Raw genomic sequence first — 24,631 nt, 5'->3', positions numbered from 1 at the left:
TGCCAAATTACGTATGAACATTAGCACAATCTTTTGTTTGTGTATGTATGTATGTGCGTGTGTGTTTGTGTGTTTCCTTTGGCAAAGTTATGCAGGTTTGAACCGACTGAAATTAAAAATTCCCAAGAGCACTGTTTGACAATTGCACAGTATGTGTATTCCCTTGAGTCACAACTTTGGGGCAGCCCCAACATAAGTCCGAATTTCCCTGTAGGTACCCAATACTGAAAAAAAACATCATTTGTTCATTTATTATGCATACCAATTGTATATTTTGCTTCTTTTATTGTATATCAACTAATCTTAATATATATATATATATATATTTATATATGTATATATATGCGTAAATTTTAATTCTTTATATTGAGTATTTATTAATGACCGTTTCATTTATTGATTTAAATATTTTCATGAAATATGGAAAGCTACTTTGATTTTTTGTGATGCAATCGGAGAACAAATTAAAGAATGTCGAATGTTATATTTGAAAAGTTTTAGTATCTAAATGGGCATGTCTTTGATAGTGCACCAGCGCATAATTAGTTCACATGCATGGAATAATAAAAACTTCAAAACACGATTTCGAAATTTCTTAAATGCTGCTAAGCAAAGGCTCTGTATCTGCTTTTGATTCCTGAGTCCAACACAATGAACAATTAATTTTTGAATAACGTCTACGCTTATTGTCCTCTCGTCATACAATGTATAGAGCATATAGATAACATTCAATTGTGTGTGGGTTTCTGAATTTATTGAGAAGATTTATTATTCTTAAGCTGTTTAGGCTATTAAATTGCATTTGATTCTGCCTTTTATAATCTAAAATAAGTTGATCATTGATTAAGATCGGCCAAGCAGATAGACGGACATGGCTACATTGATACGGTTGTTGATGTTGATCAAGAATATATATGCCTTGTGGAGTTGGAGATGTTAACCTTCTTACATACATATACCCTTTTTACACATCTTTAATACATGAGAAAACCGAGAGTTTATTGAGCTTTAAAGGAAAAAAGTCATCTATGATGTATAAATTGCGAGACGATTTCATAGGAACAAATAAGAATGCAGGTAATTTGAATATGTTGTTTACATACATCGTATGTGAGAGAAAAGTAATTGGCGAGAGGTTTATTTTGATTATACATAGATACATACATAGAACTGGCACTTGTTTGGTTCCTTCAGTGGCAAGTCGGGGTTGCACCTAAAACAATACGATTTGTGTATTATTTTCCCGACGACATCTGCTCTCCTATCTCTAGTAGGTCACGCTTTCTTTTTTATTATCTAAAGTGTATCTTGAGAAGACACTAAAAGAACCACTCGTGTGCCCGTCATAAGAGAACTTTTGCTAGCTGCATTATCCGATGCAATTCGTAATTTTGACAAAAATTTTAAGTATAAAATTGTGCATTAACCCATGGGAATAATAAATACAGTTTCAACTGACTATTATTGTTATTATTATTTGTATTCATATTTTAATTTGAATACGCGAAGAGTAGATTATCTAACACTGTTCTACAACTCGCACTTAGAACAACTCAAAAGATGAACCACAATATTAGATAATCTTGTCTAGCAACGATTATGAACAGCTAACAAAAATCAGTATCGCCCATAGTAAACACCTGCTAGTAGATATTTATCTCAACTAAAATTATTTCCAAATAAAATTAAAATAAATATTGAACAATAAGTTAGCATAAAGAAGATACCTACAAATAATACTGCGTATTTTACAATTTATTAAACTAAAGCATAATTATAATTAATAGTACTAGAAACACTCTGTTCAAACAGAAAAACAACTATCACAATGCCGTCCTAAAAACTGAATAAACTATCATAAACTTCTCTGGCAAAACAATCAATGTTTAAAAATTAAAGTCGAATAACATTTCTCAAATGTCATTCACATTTGTTCAATTTGTTTATAAATATAGGTTTGTAAAACATGAACTGTTTGTTGTTTGTTATTCGTCCAAAGAGATGAAAGATCTATTGTATGTGGATTTTGTAAGCGTGGCGAAATGTGTGATTTAAAGCTTATATTGTTTTTGATTTTTTTTTAGCTGAATATTGCAGCATTTGCCAGTTTGAGAGTCAGCACAAACTTCATGTTTGTATGCAATGTATGTGTGTTTATGTATATTACCTTTGAGCTCAGACATTAAGTCAAAAGTTGCTAAGTAAAAGTATGCAAGTAAATTATAAATTTTATAATCCGAATTCTCATGCATAAGAACATTAAAATTTGTGTAGATATCTGTATATATTTATAATAAAGCATAGAATTAGTGTATAAATATATATATCTATAAATACATATGTATATATGTATATTCATGGTTTGCATATATGCATACATATACCTACAATACGTATATGTTTAATAACGATACTGTTCATAATGTGCACGTAATAATAAACAATAATTATAGATTTAAACCCATTCAGCACATATATAATACGACAAATGACTATTTCCTTAAGCAACCTACTAAACATTTTAGTACATATATTTAATATACATATAGTATATGTATATACAAATGAATCTCTAGAGTTCAATGAATACTTATTAATCATACCAAGCTAAAAAAAAATGGTGAATTATTTTACTTAAACTCTTAAAATAGAACTGAAATCGGGCCACTAAATAAACTTTTAGGTTGCGTAGAAGTATCATACAATTCGCAATGTAATTCTGCCACTATTAGGACAATTTGTAAATGGACCAAAACTATTCAAATAAAATTTATTTTCAATTAGTATATATATATAGTTTCTGTAGGCTATTTCTTAAATTTGATATAATTATCAAAACAGAGAAAGAAAGATAAACTGTTTTTTATAAACATTATGATTCGACCAAATTGATGAAGATGTTCAACAGCGAGTTGATGACTTGGACAATTGATGATTTGACAATGTTGCCATATCATAAACTACTATAGCTAAGCAATTATGTTAATCTTATGCCTATTTAAATTTGCCAGAACTCTAAAGATATATACTGTATATACTGATGTCTGCAACAATCACCATGGTACAGGCCCCGAGAACTAGGCAAACTCTTGCTAAATCTAAATATATGTGCAATTCTTTCCCTTAAGCCATCATCCCTAGCAACACTATGATCCTAGCTGTTTATTCCTGTATGTATCATAAAATCAACCAATATAATCCACTTCAGAATAGCTCTGATTCAACAATTACGTAGATTTGCTTATTGAAATGGATACTATCGTGTATTTATATGATTCCAGTTGGTCTAACAACTTGCCCCTTTTGCATAAGCATTCCAATAAAATAAAAATATAAATCAGTGGACAGCACTGAGTTACGGGCTTACAGGGCGAACTGCTTCCAAAGGTCCTTCAATCCCTTAGTTTCAGGAGCACTAAACAAATAGCTTGCACGTCATTTTTACCATTACAATTACCAGCTATGAGACTAACAACTACTACTAACAGACTACCACAAAATACCATAAAATTACGTGCTCCCTCTCGTTCTCTCACTCTAGCACTCTCGCTCTCTCACTCTAGCACTCTCGCTCTTTCATTCTCTCATTTAAACTGGCTTCTGTTTTTGCACTTATGCTCTGTCTCGTATCATATTTGCTGTTGCTATTTTCATTTGAGTATAAGTCTGTGTGCATGTAAGGGTTTTATGCATCATCACTTTTAATTATTGTAAATCATTATTCATAGACATATATATTTATTCATATTTATATATATATATATATATACATATATATATATATATGAATAATATATTATATAATAGAATGTATAAAGAGATAAGGTTAGGTTTAGGTTTAGGTACAGGTATACGGAGCATGAGAAGAGAGGGCGAATTCGTGGCGCTACCAACCGCTACTGCTGCTTTACGGGCTACGTCCGATTTGCAACCAAGCGAGCATTAACTGCAAAGACGGCTGTAGCACAACTAGTTTTCAGATATCAGTATTGATATTGATTCGGGTCAGAAACTCGCCTTGCGAATCGGCCACAGCGCGTATTATCTCCAGCAACAGTTCGCGCGACAAACCGGCTATTTTGGGCAGCCTGGCAACTTTAGCAAAATCTTTCACAATCAATTTCAATGCATAATCCTTGATGTCATAGATTTTTGTTATGTCGGACGCCTCCAGCGTCTGCAGCACATTCTCCGACGTAATGTTATGTTCCAATGAGTATTTGCAGAATGCGTGCAACCGATTGTTGGACAAACCATAGAAACAGGGTGCCTGGAACAGGTATAATGCATCCTGTGGCGGCATCTTTGTCTCCCCATAATATATATAGCGGAGCAGCGAATGAAAGGCCTCTAGTGAGGGTGAGATTTCGCCAATTTGTATCTGAGTGATTGGGTTGTATTAATGAATTATAACAATAGCCGATAGCAAATAACGGTACTTACATTAACAGTATTATCCGGTGGCATGAACGAGCGGAACATGCCCTGGAAATAGGTACAACGTGACGATAACACAGATTTGTGAGCTGGTATCACATGATCCTCTAGTATTAGACTTATATCGCAAAAGTCCTTGCCCGTTGTCTCCAAGAACATGGACAAATCGTGCTCCAGCGTAGTGCCTACAACCCCAACATATTTTTGTAGATGTGAATATAAATATTTGTTTGACATTGTGTTTCTTTTATTTTTCTTTTAATGTTCGCTAACTGTTTTCAAGCCATCTTTGCATGTTAGGGAACATTGCCACATATCTCTATTTGAGATTTTGTTATGAACTCAACAAATACGCTTCATTTGTTGAGTTTGTTCTAATTTGATTTCGATTTGCATAGATTTTGAATATATTTAAATTTATACTCACCAATATTCGATTCATAAGTAGTGTCTATCACCAGCTTGCTCGGATGCAAACGCTTACGTATTATCTCGACCAGCAGTGGCTTGTCCAGATCACTGAACTCACTGGACATGACCACTTCGGTAAAGTTCTCTTCCTTGATGATGAACTGCATGCAATGATCCTTGATGATTTTAATGCTGACGTAAATTGACACAAAATTAAATAAAAAATTGAAGTTGGAAAATGGAAATGGATCAGAACTCACTTGTTTTTGTCAGCATTGTAAAGAGCCTCCAGCACATTTATTTTGTTGATCTTATAATCCAGGTACTGGATGCAGCCGTGCGCCAGGCGCGGCATAGTGAACAGACCAGCCAATTGATAGATGTCCGTGATGAGAATGATGATATTCTTGCTGTATGAGTCCTTCAGGTCAATGCGATCCGTATAGATATAGTTAAGTATTATCTCAAATGCCTCGGGTGAGGCATGCGCCAGTCGCACCTCCAGCATCGGCACGCGATCCCCGCCGACGCCCGTATTCAAAGCCAGCGTATCCACTTGCCCAACACCATAGAGCTTCTCCATCTGTTGTTGACGCGCCTCGCGCGCTGACAATATCTTGTTACGCAAATATTTAGAGCGTGCCGCTACGAAGGCAATGTGCGAAAGAATGCGTATCTCTTCGGCGCCCACCACAAACTGAATATCACAGAATTGCTTCTCGTGATAGAATTTGCCAAAGTCGTCACGTAGTGTGCACTTTGGATAGCTGGAGAACTGAAACCGATACGTATCTCCGCGCCGTACGCTATTGTCGACGGTGCCGCCAAATATGTACATCGCATCGCCAATGACGGCGGATGCATGGAATACGCGACCCGACGGCATATCCGAGTTCTGCTCCGCCTGAATGACGGACCACACCTGTGAGTCAAGATCATAACAGTGTAAATCATTTGGCAGCGTCGAGTCAGCTGAACCTCCAAAAATATACAGGAAGCGATCGTGATGGACCATGGTGTGGCCATAGCGACGCGACGGTGGTGCCGATGTAGCGCCACGCAGCACCGGCTCATTGGAAATGCGACGCCATGTGCGCGTCTTAAAGTGAAACTCAAACAGCGAATTTGTTATCTGGAGACCACTCTGGCCGGAGAACACATACATGGCATCGCGTGCAACGGCAACGGGGAAATTACAACAGGTGGGCGGACGATCGCCCTGCTGTTCTACCTCCTCCCATTGATGATTCTCGCCCGTTAAATTCAGCGTCCACATATCGTTAAGCCGAGCATTGCCATCATATCCGGCGTAAATCCACATCTTGTTGTCGTAAACCGCTGCGCCATGCGCCGAACGCGGCACTGGTTGCCTGCATAAGGAGTGAGCATTGTTGTTGTTGCTGTTGGTGCTTAGTTAATGGCTTCCTTTGCTATGCTTACCTGCCCGAGAATTTCCACTCCACCCACATGGCGCTAAGAAACTTGTACTCAAACAAATCATTCTTGTTGGTCAGATTGGAGTTGGAGTGAATGTCGCCCGTATAGCCGCCAAATATAAACATCGAGCTGCCCGCAACAACAGCGGAATGATGATAGCGCGGCGCCGGTGGCGTTCCAGTTGCACATGCCCGTCCCCATGACTTGTCCTTGACACCAAAGCGTATCAGGTCGTTGAGCATGTTCTTGCCATTATCGCCGCCAAACACGAACATGGCATCCTTGTAGGCAACCACCGTATGCTTACTGCGTCTGTACGATTGCAATTAAAAATGGAAGAAAGCATAAAAGATTGATTTGTGCTGGGAAAAACATATCAAGCCAATAAATAATTAAATACAAATCCCCCAAGTACAAAAAAAAGTTCCATTGCCTGCGTCTTATATTTATTGATGTTCGTAGATCTTTCCAAATACATATTTATGAAACAAATATGCTATACACTGTCGGATGTTATGTGTGTCTCACGGAAGAACTCGAAAGCTACATGATCACCAGATGGATATATTCATTCAACATTGAAGGACTAATTTGGCCAAAAATAAAATGTCATCCGGAAGATTTGTATGTATATCGACTCGGCCACTGATGCTAATAGTATTATTTTTCAAGTCAGATAAATGTACTAGGCAAAATCTATCCTAAAGCACTGGCTATGCTGTGAATGTATGTATATTGCTAATTGGTAGTTAAGGACAACCATTTTGAGATTTTTTTCAATTAGATAATACAGATGGGTTAACTTGATCAATGATCACTAACACTTGACTAGAAGTGGATTTGCACATACTTGGCGCCAACAAACTCAGCACATTCGAGCATGCGCGTCCACTGATGTGTTGCCGTATAGGAATTGAAGTCGACGTTGAGGGCATTGCAGCTGTAGCTGTAGCTGCCCGGTGAGTTGTCCTTGCAATTGAAGTTGCTGCTGTTACAGCTGCCGTTACCATTGCTATTGGCATCATAGGCAGTAATTCCGCTGGATGCCATCACAGCCGAGGCAGTGCTGCAGCTGCTGTTGCTGCCGCCGCGTGTGCTGCGCGTTGAGCTCGATGTGGACATGCTCAGATTGTTGCGTATATGCTGCACGTCAACGCAGCCAGCTGTCGATGCACTTTTGCGTCCCTTTGCCCTCTTGCCCGACTTCGAATCTCGCTGAAGGAATGCGTCTGTCTGCTGCTGCTGCGGCTGCAACTGCTGCTGCTGCGGCTGCGACTGCTGCTGCTGCGGCTGCGACTGCTGCTGCTGCGGCTGCGACTGCTGCTGCTGTTGCTGTGAGCTGCTGGCTACGCATGCAGGGCAATAAACGGTTGCTGGTGTACTGCTCCCACTGCCACTCGCACTTGCACTTGCACTTCCGCTTCCACTCAGTCTGCCACTGCCACTGCCACACACAGCACTTAGGCCACTGTATATCGAGCTGGAGCCCAAGCCGCAACTGGCTCGGCTAAATGCTGCAGCACCGTTGGTGCTTCGACCGCTGCCACTGCCACTCCCGCCGCACACGCCTCCAGTTGGTATATCTTCCGCAGAACCATTCGTGTCCCCACCGAGTATGGACTTTAGCATTAAAGCATTACAGGTGTAGAATCTCCTTCGTTGGCTTATCTTGATCAAATATAAGTTGCAGGGCTGTGTGCCTTGCTTAACTATTTCGCTGTTTGCTGTTTTCGAGTCTCTTTTCACTACCTCTGCAGGTCAAGAACTAGCGGTGGCATCTAGCAAAACATTTGCAGTTGAATCGATATTTTTGCTGGCAACAATAACAATATATCGGCAAGCCAAGTTTCAGAAGCCTTGCCACATCTGTAGTTTTGTGTTATTTTGAAAATTAAATATCAATAAATTGTTTGCATAATGTAAATATTTAATTAATCTAATAAAAATATATAATTAATACAAACGAAGGGTATTAAGCTGAAAGTATTTGTTTATGTAGAAAGTACAAAAGGTGAACGAATTTTCCACATGTAAATATGTAAATTTATATTTATTTATAAGATTTTAGCAGTGCTTATACATATGTATATCAAATATTTTGTTTTGGTTAATTTTTAAGAATTGCAGATACGCAGCAAAACAAGTCGATGTATGGAAAGGCAATTCGATTTAGTTGAAATTAGTTGAATAGTTGAAATTTACTTCATCACAGCAACTAATTTGTAATCGAACTATCGATGAATTGCTTTGTGATTGCGATAAATATAAGCAACCATGCTTGGTAGATGAAACGCGGCAAAAGGTTACAAACAAAACATTAATAAGAAAACAAAAGAAAATTAAGCAAAATTAGAAACTAAAACTTTTAGTAAAATTATAGTCCTGAAGTAGCTTTGCCCTAACAAGAAATGGCAAGCAGCTCACGAATCACAATATTGCCGCAGTCGAAGGAGGCGCTGCTGAAATCCTACAATGCGCGCCTCAAAGACGATGTGCGCAGCATGCTGGAGAACTTTGAAGGTAACAAAACAAAAAAAGAAATTTATAAATAAAGTGGGCTTAGAAAAATGCGTTAAGGCTACGCTCGGCACTGGCACGCTGACGACGCTTTCGTATCAAGCGATAGAGCAGTTCCATGCCCTCATGGAGGCCTTTGTGGAAGGTGGCGCTGATGCCGTGAACCTTCCAGCGCTGGTGGAGCTCATGCAAACGCAGTCGTATGGCCAGATCGACCAATGTGACGGCATGCGGCAGATCCTGCTTGTTGGCGAGTACTAGTAAAACGCTGTCCTTTAGCTCCTTCACACACATCACCGAGTGCAGCTCGATCATGGCCTCGTGGAAGCGTTCCTCATCGGATGCATCAACTACAAATATTACGGCAGCGGCATTATTGTAATAATAGCGCCACAAGGAGCGCAGACGATTCTGGCCACCAACGTCCCAGACGGTCATACGCAAGCGTTTATACTCCATCATTTCAACATTGAATCCAACTGTTGGTATGTTGGTTAAAGCAGTGTTCAACTTAAGCTGGTAGAGTGCTGTAGTCTTGCCGGCTCCATCCAATCCAATCATCAGCACGCGGACTTTCTCCCTGGCAGCGAACCGATCGAACAAGTATGAAAATGATGTGCCCATCTTGATGCACGCAATTATTGTACACATATAAATGAGAAATGACCAATATCCACAGGCTTTCAGACTCAAACTGTGGCAGACCACAATGCATTTCAGCCATATTCAAGCAAAGCCTCTCTTTAATCCTAAAGCCATTTGTTTATGAAACTTAATCGATTTACTTATGCATTTGTTTATAGAGATACTGAAGCTAGCGCGGCGCGAGAGTCATAGTCAAATTTCGAAGATAACACAGTGCGAGCAGGATGCCCTTGAAATGCAAGTGCGATCGGCAAATATGGGTAAGCATGCATGAAACATTCATCTATGTATCTATATATAAATACAAGTACGCATTAGGAATGACTTAAAAATATCACAGACAGAAGGTATTCTATACACATATTCTTTAGCTGAGATTTGTCCGTTTAATTGCCTGTCTTCTTTCTATGGAATATAGTCTCTCAATTTTAATGAAACTTACTGGATTGGATAAAAACACTTAATGTAATAAACTGCATCGAACCATCGTTTAAATCTGAGTGTCTTGTATGAATAAATATTTGGTTCTTCAAGGTGTTGTGGATAAATCATCAGTTACAATGGTTACTCTACGCCCAATTGTCATTGGCTAAAAACCCGAAAATGATGTGTGACAAAAAATATTTATTTTAAATGTCTGGAAGGGTATATAATCATCATCGCTACTAATAAAAGTCTTTATACTCTGTAAGCCATAGTATGACACGAGCCTTGTCAATTATTTTTTTATATCGCGAACTCATTAAAAATGGGTAAAAAGGGATAATAAAATTGTGCAAAAGTATATAACAAGTAGAAGGACGCATTTCCGACACTATGAAGTATTTATATTATTGATCAACATCAACAGATGATCTAGCCATGTCCGTATGCATAAAGCTAGTGACCTCAAATTTTGAATGCAAATTCTCTCAGATGAAGTTTATTTTACTTGATCGATAACTTTCCCCGTTTTGCGAATATCGATTCAAAACCATTTCCAATGACAATAAGCCGACCCAATTGCATCTCGCCGCATTTTTAAAATACACATAAACAAATAATCTGTTCGGGCTTGCGAATGAAGAGATGCGCGGCCTGTGAATATTATATTTAACAGCTGTGTTCAGGTATCGCGTAGTCGAGCTCTCTCGACAACAGTTCTCTTACATGTTTATTTTCTTTACTGAGCTATTGCTTATTTAAAATTGTTGTATGTAAACTTTTTATGAAGCGTATTACGTGGCCGTAATACATTTTATTGTATATCGTTGTGAGAGAAATTTTAGTCAAAATAAATAATTACCACTCAGCACAATACGAAAACGGATTATTAAATTTAATTTTTCAGTAATTTGAATTTGTGTATTGATTACAATAAATGTTATTAATGTTTATTTAATGCAACAATAATAACATATTGTTAATGTCTTTCAGTGCGAGCTGGTGAATCGTTGATGAAGCTGGTGGCAGATCTCAAGCAATACCTTATACTCAATGACTTTCACTCTGTGAATGAGGCAATCACAAATAACTCACAGCTATTTCGGGCCACACAAATTGAGTGTGATAAAAAGTTGATGAAGCTGCGCGATGAGATGGCCATGGATCTGTACGATCTGGAGGAGGAATACTACACGAGCATATTTAAATAGCTGTATATGATATAGAATAGTTAGCTAGATACATGTATATGTGTGCTTATATGTAGAAAAAATGCATTCGTTTCATGAGAATAATATAACATCTATTTAGGAAAAACACTGCTGGTGCTAGGGATTGGATCCACTGGATCCTTTTGATTGTTTTGATCACCATGCGATACAGAGGACAACGATGCCGATGTATTCTCCGCTGTGTACAGATCATCATTAACGTTATCCACAATGTCGCCAGTGTAGAAGAGTATGGCCTTGGGTACGATTTGAGTGCGCAGTAAATAGCCCACCTCAAAGTCGGCACCAAGCACCATTTTTGTCTTCTCATCTGCCAGTGAGAGGTCCATTGCCTGCGGCGGTGAGAAGAATCGAAAGAATGACTCACGTGGCATTACCTTTGGCATGTTGCGCACTCCCTTCCGCAGACGCTTCTGCTTAATTGTCTGCAAAGTAAGATTGGAGCCATCGCGCCAGTGTATGTGACAGCCCTCGCAGCGCACAATCTCCGGACCCTCGAACATAAACGGATATTCCTTGTCCGCCTCGTGGCGTAAAATGTATTTCTTGGTCAGCAGGAGCGACGATGTGTGCAGATACTTGTTGGGCCGAAACTGAAAGTGTACGGTATAGCTGTCCGACTCATATCTGATGCGCACATCCATTAAACACTCCAGCAACGGTTCGTCATGCTCTTGCACCAGATCCGAGATGAGCGCCACATTACGAAATACCGTTAACCAGAAACGTGGCACACCTTCCGCATTGGCGGGCAAATGCTGTAGCTGTTCGGTCAATTGCTTAAACTCCTCAGTCGACTTAATCTCCTCGAGCAGCTCATCGGCCTCCTCATGCCAGTAGCGCTCCATTGCCGGCGGCTCCACATCACCAGCAACAATGTCCCGACGAGCATCGAACAGCGTACAGCTCTGCCCATAGAAACGTTTCTCCAACTCATAGACTTCACGAAAGAACTGCTCCGATATCTTAATCTGCTGCAATTGATTGTGCTTTAATGCCAGCACCCGATTATACACCGTCTTCGGCAAACTATCCACCATATGCTGCAGAAAGGCCCGGCGACTATTTGACGGCATCTCCGACGGGTTCAATTGCGTGCTGTCGGAGATTTTCCCGGGACTTCGACTACGACTCCTACTACGATTACGACTGTGAGCTTGTAAATTTGGCGTCTTTATCTCCTCCTTAACAGTGACAATGGTTGCATTTGAGCCCACATCCGAACTGGAGCCAATGTTCAACATCTTAAAACCTGTTAATTTTGACGCTGAATTTGAAACTTGAAAACTTTAACAATTTTTTATATCTTCCTTTTTTCTTTTCGTTTTTTATTTATTATGAAAGCAAAATGAAACTTGTTTTATGTACAACTGTAAAATAACACCTAAACTTTCAAATTTGAAGATAGACAACGTCAATAGCAACGAAGACCGAAAAATGTTCCTAGGTACGCCGAAGATTGCATATCCTTGTAGACCGTAGGCAAATTGCCGTCATCTAAATTTTATTATAAATTATTGAAATAAATATAGAGGTTCGACGCTGATAATTTTATTATTAATTTAAGAGCATAATAAAATGCATATTGATTAAGTTCAGTTCGGATATTATGTTCAACTAAAAAGGTTTTCATACAAGAACTCATCTTTTGAGCGATTGTTCCTATACGCAATATAAAGCATACTGGGTACATTTTGTTGGGCTATCTTGTAAAAAAAAAGTTTTTTAAACTAGAAATCATCTTTCGACCGATGATATATTAGTCAAATTCGGACAGCTCCGACAATGCCAAGTTTATTCAAATTTTAGTGTCAGTTTGCATAGAAGATTAAGAATTCATTCGGCAACGTCTCCTTCAATGCGCTGCAAACTACATGACAATATTATAATTATAATAGCTTCCAAAAGAGTATACAAATATTTTATTTATTACGTTTATTTTATTACGTTTATACTTTGTTCGTTTTATTGTCATATTTATTGATAAAAATCGAAATTTCGGATTCGTCTATATAGAATTACACTCTGCGAAATTCGATTAAAGTCACTTGAATTTTTTTAATATAATATGTAGAAATGACATGAAAATAATAAATTAATAATGTGCCCATCCTCCAGATTTGTTGATAACTAAAAAAAATTCGGTTTGACATTGATTCAGCATTTTTTTAGAACTCAGATAGTGGGATTTTGGACCATTCCTTAACTAAACTGCTCAACTGTCTCAAACTGTCGATTACCCACATAAACTCGACGGAACAGGTGTCCCCATATGTTCTATATGGGATTCAAGTCGGTTGATTTTGCTGGCCACTCTGAAAGCTAAAAATCTAAAATCCTTATCCCGAAGCCACCCCCGACAGGCTCGCTATCTGCTTATTTATCGTTGATATGAACATTAGTCGTTATGAACATTTGTCACAAGTCAGTGACGCTACATCCATCTACATATGTATGTGTGTAACATAGTAAATATTTCACTTCTGGTTGGCTTTCCCAGGCAAAATACTCTTTGCCAGCTTTGGTACTTGCGGTTCGCGTTATCGCATTCCCAGCCAGCTGCACAAGATTGCTACTAATCCTAGGACTTAGATTCATAGCCATGCGATAAGACATTCGTTGTCTTTAGCTGTATAAATCAAGTAAAATAAAATACGTAACGACCTTGGTTTTTTTTTTATTTATTGATAGCAAATCCAATATGATTTTCTAATCTTATCCCGTATTGCCTGGCATGCCCCCCAGACACCCCGTGGCCACTCAAGTGGAGGGCGACATATTTTATTTATAAATATTTAGATAACTTTTTGAATGGTCCACAAATAAAACTATATCAATTCTACAATTTATATGCAAGATAACAATAATTAAATAGAAAATGCTTGCTTTCCTGCTGTATGATTTGGTAAATACAAATATATCGTAAATTCCTTCGTTTTTTCTTAACTCATCTTAATGAAATTGTTACAGTTGGTCACAATTATCACCACTTATAGGTTTTGACTCAAATGTTTAACCAGACGTCAAACTGTATTTGAATGGACAATAATTAAGTCAAAATTGTATGCCACTCTGTTTCGTCACTTATAAACTACACTTTTCGCATAGTTGATTTAGGAAATTGGCATTTATTCTACAAACATATATTATCTACTTTATTTATTTATTTACGTTTATTTATTTATTTTTTTAATTTATTTTTTGCGTTATTGAAAAAAGACGTATCTCTCTAGAAAACACTTGAATCGGCATGAAAATGTCGCGACAATATTCCAATAACCGCATGAATATGTCGGGAGACCATTGAAAATTATAAGTTCTTTTAGGAAAATTTTTAGTTACGCTGAATGTACTGTGCGATGTTTTATCGTATGGGAACCAAAAGACTTAAAATGAAGCTTAATGGAATCGGTTTTTGATATTGCTGAAGAATTTATAAACTATAGTCGGAAATGCTCCTTACTGCCACTGAAGTAACAATATTTTTCTCGATAATGGGATCTGGGCCAAGAGAATAAATCGAATGTTCTATTTATTGCTCTGTGGGCTCGTGTTGTAAATAGCTTCTATATTTTTTTTATATATAATTCGCTATCTGCTTTTATTTAATTTACTATTATAAAATAAACAAAAAAATATTTATCACATGGGTAATCAAATGATAAAGTTAGTATGTACTATATACATACATGTATGTACATAGTAAAGTATGACTTAGAATATAAAATCTTCATCGCTGATATTCTCCATGTTGCTTAGACTACGCTCGTAGCGCTTAATGCGCTGATACCACTGCGGATCCTGGTCGGCAATTACCTGGGGCCGACCATTATTGTGCCTATAGAGATATTCGGCATGTCCCTGGCCACTGATGCCATTAACGGTACAGGCCACAAACTGATTGTAGACCTTCGACTCCCAATCGCCGCCCACATACCGCACGGCACTGTGCTCAACGCGTATTTGCACCAGATACGTTTGCTGCGCGGTGTCCACTATGAAGTTCTGATGCTGTGGCGGTGTACCCTTCTCCCCGTACGAGTACAACTCGAAATTGCTGGCCGTAATCGGCTGATAGACGCCGTCGGGTGTGCAAACGTAGCCCACCTTGAGCGAGGATAGAAAGAACGAGGGCTGGCTAAGATTGCCGACAGCCATGCTGCTGCCATCGTCCAGCAGCAATGCAAAATACACATAGCGATTAATGGTGCTCAGCAGCGCTCGGTGCCAAACTGTGATCCCGAAAGCCGCGCAATTTCACGGCAGATGTCGTCCGTCCAGTACAATGCTGCCATCCAGCTGGCCATGTTGCTCGTAATGCGTACGCTTCTCGACAATGTGGCCAACGCACTTGATCATGCTATAGAATCCTTCGTTCCATGCCTCGCGAGCTATCGAGTCGGCAATGAGCGTGGAGCTCAGATCCCGATTGTAATTGAAATGATCCTGGGTGCTGATGAATCTCAGATCCAGCTGCACAGCCAGCAGTTCGGGCTCTGCTGCCGTGGACTCCTTACGTAGCTGCCCATCAAATTTGAGTTGCCAGTGGCGCATGGAGGCCAATGGATAGAGATGAAAGCCGGCACCACGAAATTCGGTGCTCTCATCGCTGCCATCGTTGGTGAAGTGCACCATGTCCGGCAGTTTGGGCAGACTGTACAAGCCGCTAGCGGGAAGATATAGATATAGAGCTGCTTTCAGCACACCCCTCCTACGACGCTCCAGCGTGACCATCAGCTTCTGGCCAGCAGCATTCGCGGCCATTAAGCTAATCACATCATAACTTTTCGGATCATTGGTCAACGGCTGGGGCCGATCCAACGTGGCCAGATGAGTTGCTGAGCTGAGCAAATCCTCGTTACGCTTGTAGATGCGGTAGCGCAGCTGGCGCAGCACACCCAGTGCAATCACATATTTCAGCTTGTAGAAGATACCCTTGCACGGATATTTGCCAAAGATCAGCGCCGACTTGCGGCTGAGCAGCAGCAGCGCCAGGCTAAGCAGAGCAAGCACACAGCTCAGACCAATAGAGATTGTCGTTAGAATGAACATGTTCCTAGCACTTGATGGCCATTAACGTGACTGAGCGATTTCCAGCACTGCGTTGGCAAAAAATTCTAAGCGATTTCAAAAGCAGCTGCGATAAACAGCTCATGTTCCCCCAATCCACCAACCAACCAACCCCCCCCCCCCAACATTCTCTCTCTCACTCTCACACGTACACACACATACCTATCGCATCGCACACACACACAAGCCACTGGATCGGGGGCACTCGAGGACAACGTTAACTTATCTACATGGAGTCTTATCAGTCCCCTTACTAATATACATCAAGTATTGTCCATCGATTGCTCCCTGCATTAATGTTTGCAGTGTCATAAATCAGTTTGGAATGTTTTTCATTTCTGATTATTTCTTCTTGTATATGTCATAAAACCAAATAAGTCTATCAATATGAACTGGAACGTTTCCAGACAATAAGCATTTGCAATATTCCCCAAATAGGCTCAAGTATTATATGCCACATCCGCCCTTGGCAATTTCCGTTACTAATTACAATTTGGTAATTAATTGCAATGAGCACCGAAGATATTGAAAAATAACAATAATACTGGCTGCATATTGAGTGCATCAAAATTATACGATCATCCCCTAGCTGAATTTTCGATATTGCAAAACCTTACGAAGCAAATTATCCCAAATGCCAAATTTAGGAACACAAATCTGAAATATGTAGCTTTGACCATTCAACTTTTTAATTTTATTCTTTTTTTTCATAAAAAACATTAGACATCTGGTAACTGCTCTTAATTAGTTTGTTATATTATTTTAGATGAAAGTCCTAACCATAAAGTTGTCATAAATAAATGAACAAAGTTACAATTCTCTATGCAATAAAATTAATTCTGGCACCTGGCATATCTTAAGCGAGTATTTTCAAGTTGTTCGTGCATATAAATATCCTCTCATTAATTTCGGTTTAACTTATAAAAGTTTTTAACTAATTGTAATTTTGTCATGATCCTTGTAACGCATTGCAGGAGAGATATATACTCCCGATTTGCATCACTAGCCGAATAGATAGAGTCATGTTCCCCTCTCCTTCTATTTGTGTATGTGAGCATAACGCCATCAGTTTTAAAGAAACAGACCACTGTATCATTTAGCATCTACGTGCTAAAGAAATAATCGCTCCAAAGATTTTATGTCTCATACGAAAAACCCTTTTTTTCAAGATATCCAGACCGATCTCAAAAATATGCGTCACAAGTGGCCCAAAAATCATCATCATTATATCATTTATTAGTTCCATAGCTCAAGATACCCAATCCAATCACGTTGCGTTGTGTTTTTTAATTTTTCTAATTCAAACATTTGATTTTCAATAGAAAAACATGCATATATAATGATAACATCAAATTGTAGGTCTTGATTGGCTCTTACTAACGATTGAAGGGATCATTTTGTAGATCTTCAATGGTTCCAATGAGCCTTAACGAGCAATGACAAAAAAAATATATAACCTAATCACACCAGCCGAGGGTGACATCGTTGCTAGAATTCTGCAAGCCGATGACTATGTCGTACACGTGCAGGGCTTTGCCAAGCTTCAGACCGAAGAGATCAATGATGTCGGCACGTGACAGTACCATTAATGCAGCGCCATCAATTTCCTGTTGCATGAAGATATCTGCGTGCTGTGGACAATGCTTCTCAACAAAGTCATAAACTTCTTTGACGCTCCACGTGAAGACGCCCTTCTCTTTGGCGCTCATGGCCGTACCTGTTGCAATCACCTGCCTATTCCCACCATTCTCTTTGTCCTCAGTTGAGCTTAGCGAAGCAGGAGCAGGAGCAGAAGCAGGAGTAGCAGCAGAAGCCTCTGGTGCATGTAGAGCAGGAACTGGCCCAATGTTTAACTCTGGTGATAGGGCGCAATCATCGCTGGCTTTGTTTTTTTCGTTCTTAATCGCATTCATTGGCCGCTTCTCACTCGTTGGCAACCTATTCTTCTTGATTGTCGCTGCGCTCTCTGAGACGTTGGATACAATTTTGGTTGACTTGGTGGCAGGAATGTAATCCCCGTCTTCCTCGTCGTTGTCGTCGTCGTCGCCACTCTCAGTCAGCACTCGCTTGTCATTTGGCAACGGTTTGTTGACAATGCCAGTTGCAGCTAGATCGGAAATGACCCGCTTCTTGCGACCAGCTTTGGATTTACGAGGCGCCAGCTGTGTCTCAAGTTTGGCAGCAGTGTCCTCCGATTCTCTCGGATTATAGGTGTGATCACAGCTATTACATTTCCATTGCATATCATCCATCTTGGCCGGCATTACTCGCGGCCAATGGCAATCCAAGTGATATACATTTACGCAGGCACAGCACATAACCAGCTGCTCCTCAGTTGCACTCTTCGTATTGCAAACGCGACAGCGTCGACATGCATCACACTTGTATCTCTTGCGTGCATTCGTCAGAATTCCAAACTTCATTGGCAAACATTCAAAGTGCCCTGTAAATCATAATCAGCACTAAATTAAAAATGAATCGGATGTATATTAGTTAAAAGCCAGCCAGCTTACATTTCAGAGCGCACGTCTTGCAGGCAAGAAAGTTGCTTCGATAGCCAGAGCCACGCCTTGGCTCGCACTTGCCGCACGTCATGCATGTGTCAATGTAGCGCCGCTGATCCAAGCTTGGCACTGGCACATCATCATCAATCGGTTCCTCTTGAATGATTGCATTTGACTTTTCTGGTTGTGCATCCTGCGGTGGCTGCGGCGATTGCTGCTTCTGCTGCTGGCTGCCGCTACCATTTTGTGATGGTGACGCAGGCTGTGGCTGCGTTTGTGACGCCGTTGGTGCCGTTAAAGAGCTGCGAGGTCCGCGCGATATGTAATTGTCGGACGGATCGTAAACTTGTTTCGGTTTCTGTCAGAAACCAAACGTCAAAGCAGTGTGTCCACACTCAGTACAGCATTAGCAACACTTACCTTGACACGACCCGTGGTGCGCACAATGCCCGCCGTTGTGGTGCCGCCGTTGTTGACATTGTTTGCATCGTTGCTGTTCCTGTTCGTGTTGCTGGTGCTGCTGATGCTCAGTGCAGTGGTATTCTTCGTTTTGATATTGTTGTTGTTGCTGTTCGCAACATCAGCATGGTTCGCAGCAGCATCATCCTTATCGTCATCCTTCAGGCGCTTCATATCGGGCTGCTTAAATGGTTTTACTGACATTAAACTAAACCAAAATATCTACTGCAATGCGCGCTCGTCGATTGCTTAGCGTACAATCCGATAAGCTATCGATACCAGCATACTCGCCTGCTATTTGTAGTTAGGCGTTAGAGCTGGAGAAAAGTCGAGTTCATAAATACGTATATTTTGTTGCATTTGCAGACATATCGATACTCAATTATCGTATGCCACAACCAAAAGTGAGATTTAAAGGGCCACATTGCTGAAAAGCGGGAACAAGTTGGCAGGGTCACCAACATGGGAGGACATTCTCCGCAAGGTGGCGCGTTGAAGGCTAGGGACAAGAACACATGTGGAAAAGAAAAAAAACGCAGTGAGGCAGGTCGTGGTCCATAGCGCTTAAATTTGTGTGCCGTACGGATCGAATGTTGAAGTACATTTAGGAGTGCCTTGACCCTCCATATTCGATAGACCTTGTGAAGCCAAATTCGGCGTAAGTGTGTCTGTTTGAATAAATGTTGTGCTGTGCTAATTTTGTGGTTTATGTTTAGGTGGCCGACGGCAGGTTACGCCGCAATTGTGCAATTTATGTCATATGCTCCGAAGTTGATGCAACAACGACCTGGCCGTCGCGCAAAGATTGCTGGATACGCCCTCGAAGCTACTGCGAGGAAACACTGGGCGAATACACAATCCCCTGATATTGGCAGCGCGCAAGCGCACCGACGGTATTTCTTCAGCCGGTGAGTGCGTTCCGATATGGAATAAGTGCCATCGGAATAAGCCTTCAGTAACCAGCCGCGTAGCTCGAGCGCAGTACACTCAATCGACCCAGAATCCAAATTAAACTACAAATTGTAAAAAGAAAAAAAAACGGCAAAAAGAAACACATGTCAAAAAAAGTGCGAGTCGACTGCGCGCATGTGAGCAGTGCTCCAGCACGCCCACCCCTCCTCCAGTATATTTATGTAAATGTTGAATGCTAGGTTAAGCTAATTTGTTGAATGTTATGTTAAGCTACTCGTTATTTATGTTAATGTATTTATTTATTCAATCCGGCGTCCGGATTTTTGCCAAATTGCGGAATCCATTTTTTTTTTTGCACGAGCCCCGCCATACACCGAATACTTATATTGGAGCTCTAATAGGGTAGGATAGGGATTGAGGGCCACCTAAAGTAATGGTCATATTTGTTCAATTTTTTTTATTTTGGTTTTATCGGATTTGGTAAGATTCCCGATTTAAATTCAAAATTGAATAGCCGTTGCAGAATACAACGCTACCTAGCGGCGTATTTAGTAACTACTATATTATACCACGTAATGTTTGTTAATAAATTGTAAGGAAATAACGATGATCTGTGAGTAAGTTAAATACAGAGGAGAATCACCGGGAGCATGGAATAAATTAGTCGTCAACTACAACTTAAGGGCGATGGGCAAATCGAATCCGTGCAGGCCCATTGCAGGAAGGGCGGGTACGTCGTGGCCATAAACACCAGGCCCGTCAGCTGTTTCGTTTGTTTTGTGTGTGCATGTAGGTCTTTATGTAGTGCTGTGTAGGTCGAGTTTTTTTTTGAGTCTGTACCGTCCACGGGCAGGGTTGGAGTTACCCACCTCTAGGAATACTGAGCTAGCCGAGGTTGCCCAAACACCAAAGCCTTAATATATGTTTGTTTACTTTGTGGAAGCAGTTGGCAGCACCAAATTCCTTCGCTATAGGTGGCAGCACCTGAGCTTTTAATTCAAATTCTGGTTAAAACACTAACAAATATTGGGAATATAAAAGCAATACTATGAAGTTATTAAGTTAACGAAATGATAAAACTTGGCGGATATATTGTTACAAAATACGACGGAGCCAACCGGAACAGACCACTGTATCATGTAGCTGCTAAAGAAATAATCGCTTCAAAGATTTGATTTATCATACAAAAAACCCTTTTCTTTTACCAAGATATCCAGACCGAACTCACAAAATATGCGTCACAAGTGGGCCAAAAATCATCATCACTATATCATTTATTAGTTCCATAGCTCAAGATACCCAATCTAATCACGTTGCGTTGTGTTTTTTGATTTATTTTATTATTATTGATTGGCAATGATTCCATTTTATTGTATATATAATTATTGTATATTATAAGTAACGCCGACTACATCAATGACAAATGGATATCAAACAACAAAGCCTTAATAATATATGTATATAGCCCATTTAGTTATATTGCATACTCTCTCATTTAGTTATATTGCATACTCTCTCATTTAGTTATATTGCATACTCTCTCAGCCATACGATTATTTTGGATTACTTTGTTATTCGTTGTCTTTTTATGCGTATTTAACAAATTTATAGCGAAAAGCATTAAAAATAAAGCAAGTCAATAATTACAAATGTACAATAACTTAACTAACAATTAATTTATTTTCAACTAGATATATATAGACTGTATGTTCAACTTGATGTGCGATTTAGGGGCACACAGAGCGTAGATACTGCCCTCCAGAGTTGGAAAACAAACACAAAGTTTTCAGCTTCAATCGATTTTGAAGCGACGTCCATACTTCCAGACCAAATACATCAGATCTCGATGAGCCAGAGCCCAGGCAAACAAACATAGAATGCCAGTGGCCAGACCAACGCCAATATGCGTCCCAAACACCGCATTTCGATACTAAAGAAACGAACAGAAATTCCATTAATCAATGATAGGAACTAATACGAATCCACTTACCCAGTAGCAGATCAGGCCGGCAATTAGTATGGTGCCACCAAATAGCTTGCCGGGCCAAAGTCCTTGGAGTGGATTCAGCCCGAGCGGCTGATACTGGCGGTGGATGTACCAAGTGCTATACAAAATGCGACCCATCATATTAATGCAGTTGGCAAAGATGAAGCCGACGGGTCCAAAAGTGCCCGTCAGAATGTACGACAAGACAAGGAAACTTATTGAGAATATGGCCATCAGGTAGTTGTACTTGTCAATGTCGCGGCTGGTGTTCGTCGCAAACATGTAGCCTTCGCTGATACCATTCACGGATAGCAGATAGATGGCCAGGCAGTGCCACTGCAGCAAAAGCTGCGGCAGACCGCCGGCAACGAAATCCTCGCCGCCATACAACAGCAGCAGAGTGTGTGAATAGCTCTGGCCAAAGGTGAACGCCAGCAGGCCAATGGAGCTGACGCCCAGCAGCAGATTGTTAAGCACGCTACTGGCCTGACGCACCCGCTCCGGCAGTTGCTTGGTCAGGCGTGTATCGCGTGCAATGGTCTGCGTGAAGTAGAAATAGGCGCTGTCCTCGATCGGCCGGAATATGAATCGTGCCGCCATGCTTCCCAAATTGTTGACTACGTCATAGGTGGCTTGCTCGCCAAAGCTGAGCACCGGCGACACAGACATCACATATTTCTCTCCCTCCGTGAGTATCTGCTTCAGCACTCCTTGCTTAACGAAGCTCAATGTCAGCGTTTGCAGCTCTTTGTTGAAATACGCGCCATCGCTGGAGCAGCTCAAAACACCCGGCAGCAATTCCGATAGCTTTGTAATCGGAAAATCATCCATGTGCGCGAACATAGAGCGCTCCCAAGAGCTCGCTTCCGGTATTGCCTTAGTCTTGCTCACTGGCTGCTGCTGGCGCAGTTTGTAGCGATTAAAGCGCTTAATGTAGTAGAGAAAGAACCCGTATTGACCCAAAACAATGGTTACAGCGCTGGCCAGTTGAGCGAAGGCAAAGGCGTTAATAGCCACACTGCGATCGCCAATGACTATCCACAGAAAGATGGCCGACCTCACAAGAATGTGTAGCGTGTTAAGCATAATTTTGAGCTTGACAAAGCAAAAGACTTGCGCTACGAATACCGCCGACTCGGCCACTAGCTCCAGGACACAGGACAGCGCCACCGCATAGCAGGCAAACTCATATTGTGCGCTATATGGTGCATCCACAGCTGATAGCCAGTGAAGCCAGATGTACAAACACGGAGCGCACAGAGCGGCGCAAATGGGCACCCTGAATGAAAGAGAGTGAGAAGAAATAGATAGAAGATAGATGCAAAGGATATACAATCGGCCCGTGTGTCTGTCGGCTGACTTACGTAAGCCACATCTGATTGATCAACTGCGCCCAAGAGCACTTGTCGCGCTGCTGCGAATTGGCGCTCAGCGCTGCCCGGTTGATTGCCTCGCGCGACAAGAAGAGCAGCGTGCTCTCGAGCAGCAGCAGGCGAACATTCATAATGCCAAGCACTTCGCGACCTACATTGCGGACAATGTACGCATTGATGCCGAATGTTAGGATGCGGCACAATATCTGCAAGATAACGAATAAATGACAAATGTGCAAGTGACAAATCGAAAACGTCTACAATTCTGACTCATACAGTTTGTGTGCTCGCCAGGGCTTCTGGCCTTACCTGAAAGATGATACTGAAACCAGCGCCCAACAGGCTGCTCTCTAGCACATTGCGCGCCATCGCAAGGTTTTTTTTTACTTTGTGGACATCAACTGCTAAATCATAGCGTAGATGAACATAGCAAATCAAATCAAGTGCCAACAAAATGACAACAACAAAAATCCATCCAGGTGCTCGGAAGTCGATAGCATAATATCCCAAAATATAATCGATAAATAAGCAGCTGATTTGATAATCAGATGTAGCAATTGGCAGCACCAAATTCCTTCGCTATAGGTGGCAGCACCCGCGCTTTAAATTCAAATTCAGGTTAAAGCATTAACAAATATTAGGAATATAAAAGCAATACTTGTTTTACCCACTATGAAGTTAGTAATATATTTTGTTAAGTTAACGATATGTTGGAATACATAAACTAACCAAAAAACTTATTTAAAAACATACACTATAGCGGTAATTTAGCAAATTGAAATTCAGTTAGTTAAATAACAAATATTATAAAATAAATATAAACATAATAATATATATAAATAATATTGTAATAATGATTAAAGAATAATTTAATATATAATCTGTTCCTTAGCGTCCTTGTCAGCCATCCCGCACAGAAGCCGCCAACACGTGTGACCCGTTTTGAATAATTCGTTTTCACCGCAATGTACCGGTTTAAAAGCATGTCCTTTGCGCTAATCGGCCGCCACTCAATGAAGTTGTCTTGTATTATTTTTCGTCTTAGTTTTGAGTTTTTTTTTTTTTTTTTTTGGCACAACGTTAAACTGGTTGCAACAACTTTCGTTGGGATTGCGTCGCCGAAGAAGTTGCTCACTCTGAAGCCGCTCAAGAGTGTCAGTCAGCTTTTCAACTTGGCCAGAGTCGGTCGCTTGTCGCGCTGTAATCTCTCCACGCCTGAGACGT

The 24,631-nt window shown here is 40.5% G+C and overlaps 6 protein-coding genes across 6 annotated transcripts; 1 reads left to right on the top strand and 5 right to left on the bottom strand.

The window, feature by feature from the left end:
• Nucleotides 1–3,811: 3,811 nt before the first annotated feature.
• LOC6564708 (leucine-zipper-like transcriptional regulator 1 homolog) lies at nt 3,812–8,049 on the bottom strand. The gene is made up of 6 exons (XM_001990904.2): nt 7,136–8,049; nt 6,289–6,597; nt 5,109–6,218; nt 4,865–5,040; nt 4,444–4,622; nt 3,812–4,381 (listed from the first exon to the last, which is right to left on the bottom strand). Exons 1-6 carry the CDS (start codon nt 7,912–7,914, stop codon nt 3,977–3,979), a joined length of 2,958 nt encoding a protein of 985 aa, XP_001990940.1. The 5' UTR covers nt 7,915–8,049; the 3' UTR covers nt 3,812–3,976.
• Nucleotides 8,050–8,560: 511 nt separating this feature from the next.
• On the top strand, nt 8,561–11,187 carry LOC6565023 (mediator of RNA polymerase II transcription subunit 22). The gene is made up of 3 exons (XM_001990902.3): nt 8,561–8,805; nt 9,606–9,707; nt 10,864–11,187. Exons 1-3 carry the CDS (start codon nt 8,694–8,696, stop codon nt 11,079–11,081), a joined length of 432 nt encoding a protein of 143 aa, XP_001990938.1. The 5' UTR covers nt 8,561–8,693; the 3' UTR covers nt 11,082–11,187.
• On the bottom strand, nt 11,174–12,390 carry LOC6565022 (nucleosome assembly protein 1-like 4). The gene has a single exon (XM_001990901.3). It carries the CDS (start codon nt 12,344–12,346, stop codon nt 11,174–11,176), a length of 1,173 nt encoding a protein of 390 aa, XP_001990937.1. The 5' UTR covers nt 12,347–12,390.
• A 1,377-nt stretch (nt 12,391–13,767) lies between these two features.
• On the bottom strand, nt 13,768–16,154 carry LOC6565522. The gene is given in 1 exon segment (XM_032738050.2): nt 13,768–16,154. A coding segment is annotated over 1 exon segment (1,338 nt). The 3' UTR covers nt 13,768–14,816.
• Nucleotides 16,155–17,374: 1,220 nt separating this feature from the next.
• LOC6565521 (integrator complex subunit 12) lies at nt 17,375–19,391 on the bottom strand. The gene is made up of 3 exons (XM_001990899.2): nt 19,097–19,391; nt 18,686–19,034; nt 17,375–18,615 (listed from the first exon to the last, which is right to left on the bottom strand). The coding sequence occupies exons 1-3, from the start codon at nt 19,337–19,339 to the stop codon at nt 17,630–17,632; spliced, it is 1,578 nt and encodes a 525-aa protein (XP_001990935.2). The 5' UTR covers nt 19,340–19,391; the 3' UTR covers nt 17,375–17,629.
• Nucleotides 19,392–21,600: 2,209 nt separating this feature from the next.
• LOC6565339 (protein RFT1 homolog) lies at nt 21,601–23,902 on the bottom strand. The gene is made up of 4 exons (XM_001990898.2): nt 23,717–23,902; nt 23,399–23,613; nt 22,038–23,313; nt 21,601–21,977 (listed from the first exon to the last, which is right to left on the bottom strand). Exons 1-4 carry the CDS (start codon nt 23,774–23,776, stop codon nt 21,840–21,842), a joined length of 1,689 nt encoding a protein of 562 aa, XP_001990934.1. The 5' UTR covers nt 23,777–23,902; the 3' UTR covers nt 21,601–21,839.
• Between the last annotated feature and the right edge of the window lie 729 nt (nt 23,903–24,631).

The sequence above is a fragment of the Drosophila grimshawi genome, unplaced genomic scaffold (genome assembly GCF_018153295.1).
Source record: "Drosophila grimshawi isolate 15287-2541.00 unplaced genomic scaffold, ASM1815329v1 contig_1006, whole genome shotgun sequence".
In the NCBI taxonomy this organism is placed as follows: Eukaryota; Metazoa; Arthropoda; class Insecta; order Diptera; family Drosophilidae; genus Drosophila; species Drosophila grimshawi.
This window is presented reverse-complemented; position numbering and strand designations above follow the sequence as displayed.

Coding starts and splice junctions, on each gene's coding strand:
- LOC6564708 (XM_001990904.2), bottom strand. CDS start 7,914: ATGCTAAAGTCCATACTCGGTGGGGACACGAATGGTTCTGCGGAAGAT. Junction 5,041..5,108: donor TACAATGCTGACAAAAACAA/GTGAGTTCTGAT, acceptor AATTTACGTCAG/CATTAAAATCATCAAGGATC. Junction 4,382..4,443: donor CACCGGATAATACTGTTAAT/GTAAGTACCGTT, acceptor CCAATCACTCAG/ATACAAATTGGCGAAATCTC.
- LOC6565023 (XM_001990902.3), top strand. CDS start 8,694: ATGGCAAGCAGCTCACGAATCACAATATTGCCGCAGTCGAAGGAGGCG. Junction 8,806..9,605: donor CATGCTGGAGAACTTTGAAG/GTAACAAAACAA, acceptor ATTTGTTTATAG/AGATACTGAAGCTAGCGCGG. Junction 9,708..10,863: donor AGTGCGATCGGCAAATATGG/GTAAGCATGCAT, acceptor AATGTCTTTCAG/TGCGAGCTGGTGAATCGTTG.
- LOC6565022 (XM_001990901.3), bottom strand. CDS start 12,346: ATGTTGAACATTGGCTCCAGTTCGGATGTGGGCTCAAATGCAACCATT.
- LOC6565521 (XM_001990899.2), bottom strand. CDS start 19,339: ATGTCAGTAAAACCATTTAAGCAGCCCGATATGAAGCGCCTGAAGGAT. Junction 19,035..19,096: donor GCACCACGGGTCGTGTCAAG/GTAAGTGTTGCT, acceptor GGTTTCTGACAG/AAACCGAAACAAGTTTACGA. Junction 18,616..18,685: donor CAAGACGTGCGCTCTGAAAT/GTAAGCTGGCTG, acceptor TATGATTTACAG/GGCACTTTGAATGTTTGCCA.
- LOC6565339 (XM_001990898.2), bottom strand. CDS start 23,776: ATGGCGCGCAATGTGCTAGAGAGCAGCCTGTTGGGCGCTGGTTTCAGT. Junction 23,614..23,716: donor GTTTCAGTATCATCTTTCAG/GTAAGGCCAGAA, acceptor GTTATCTTGCAG/ATATTGTGCCGCATCCTAAC. Junction 21,978..22,037: donor CCGGCCTGATCTGCTACTGG/GTAAGTGGATTC, acceptor TCGTTTCTTTAG/TATCGAAATGCGGTGTTTGG.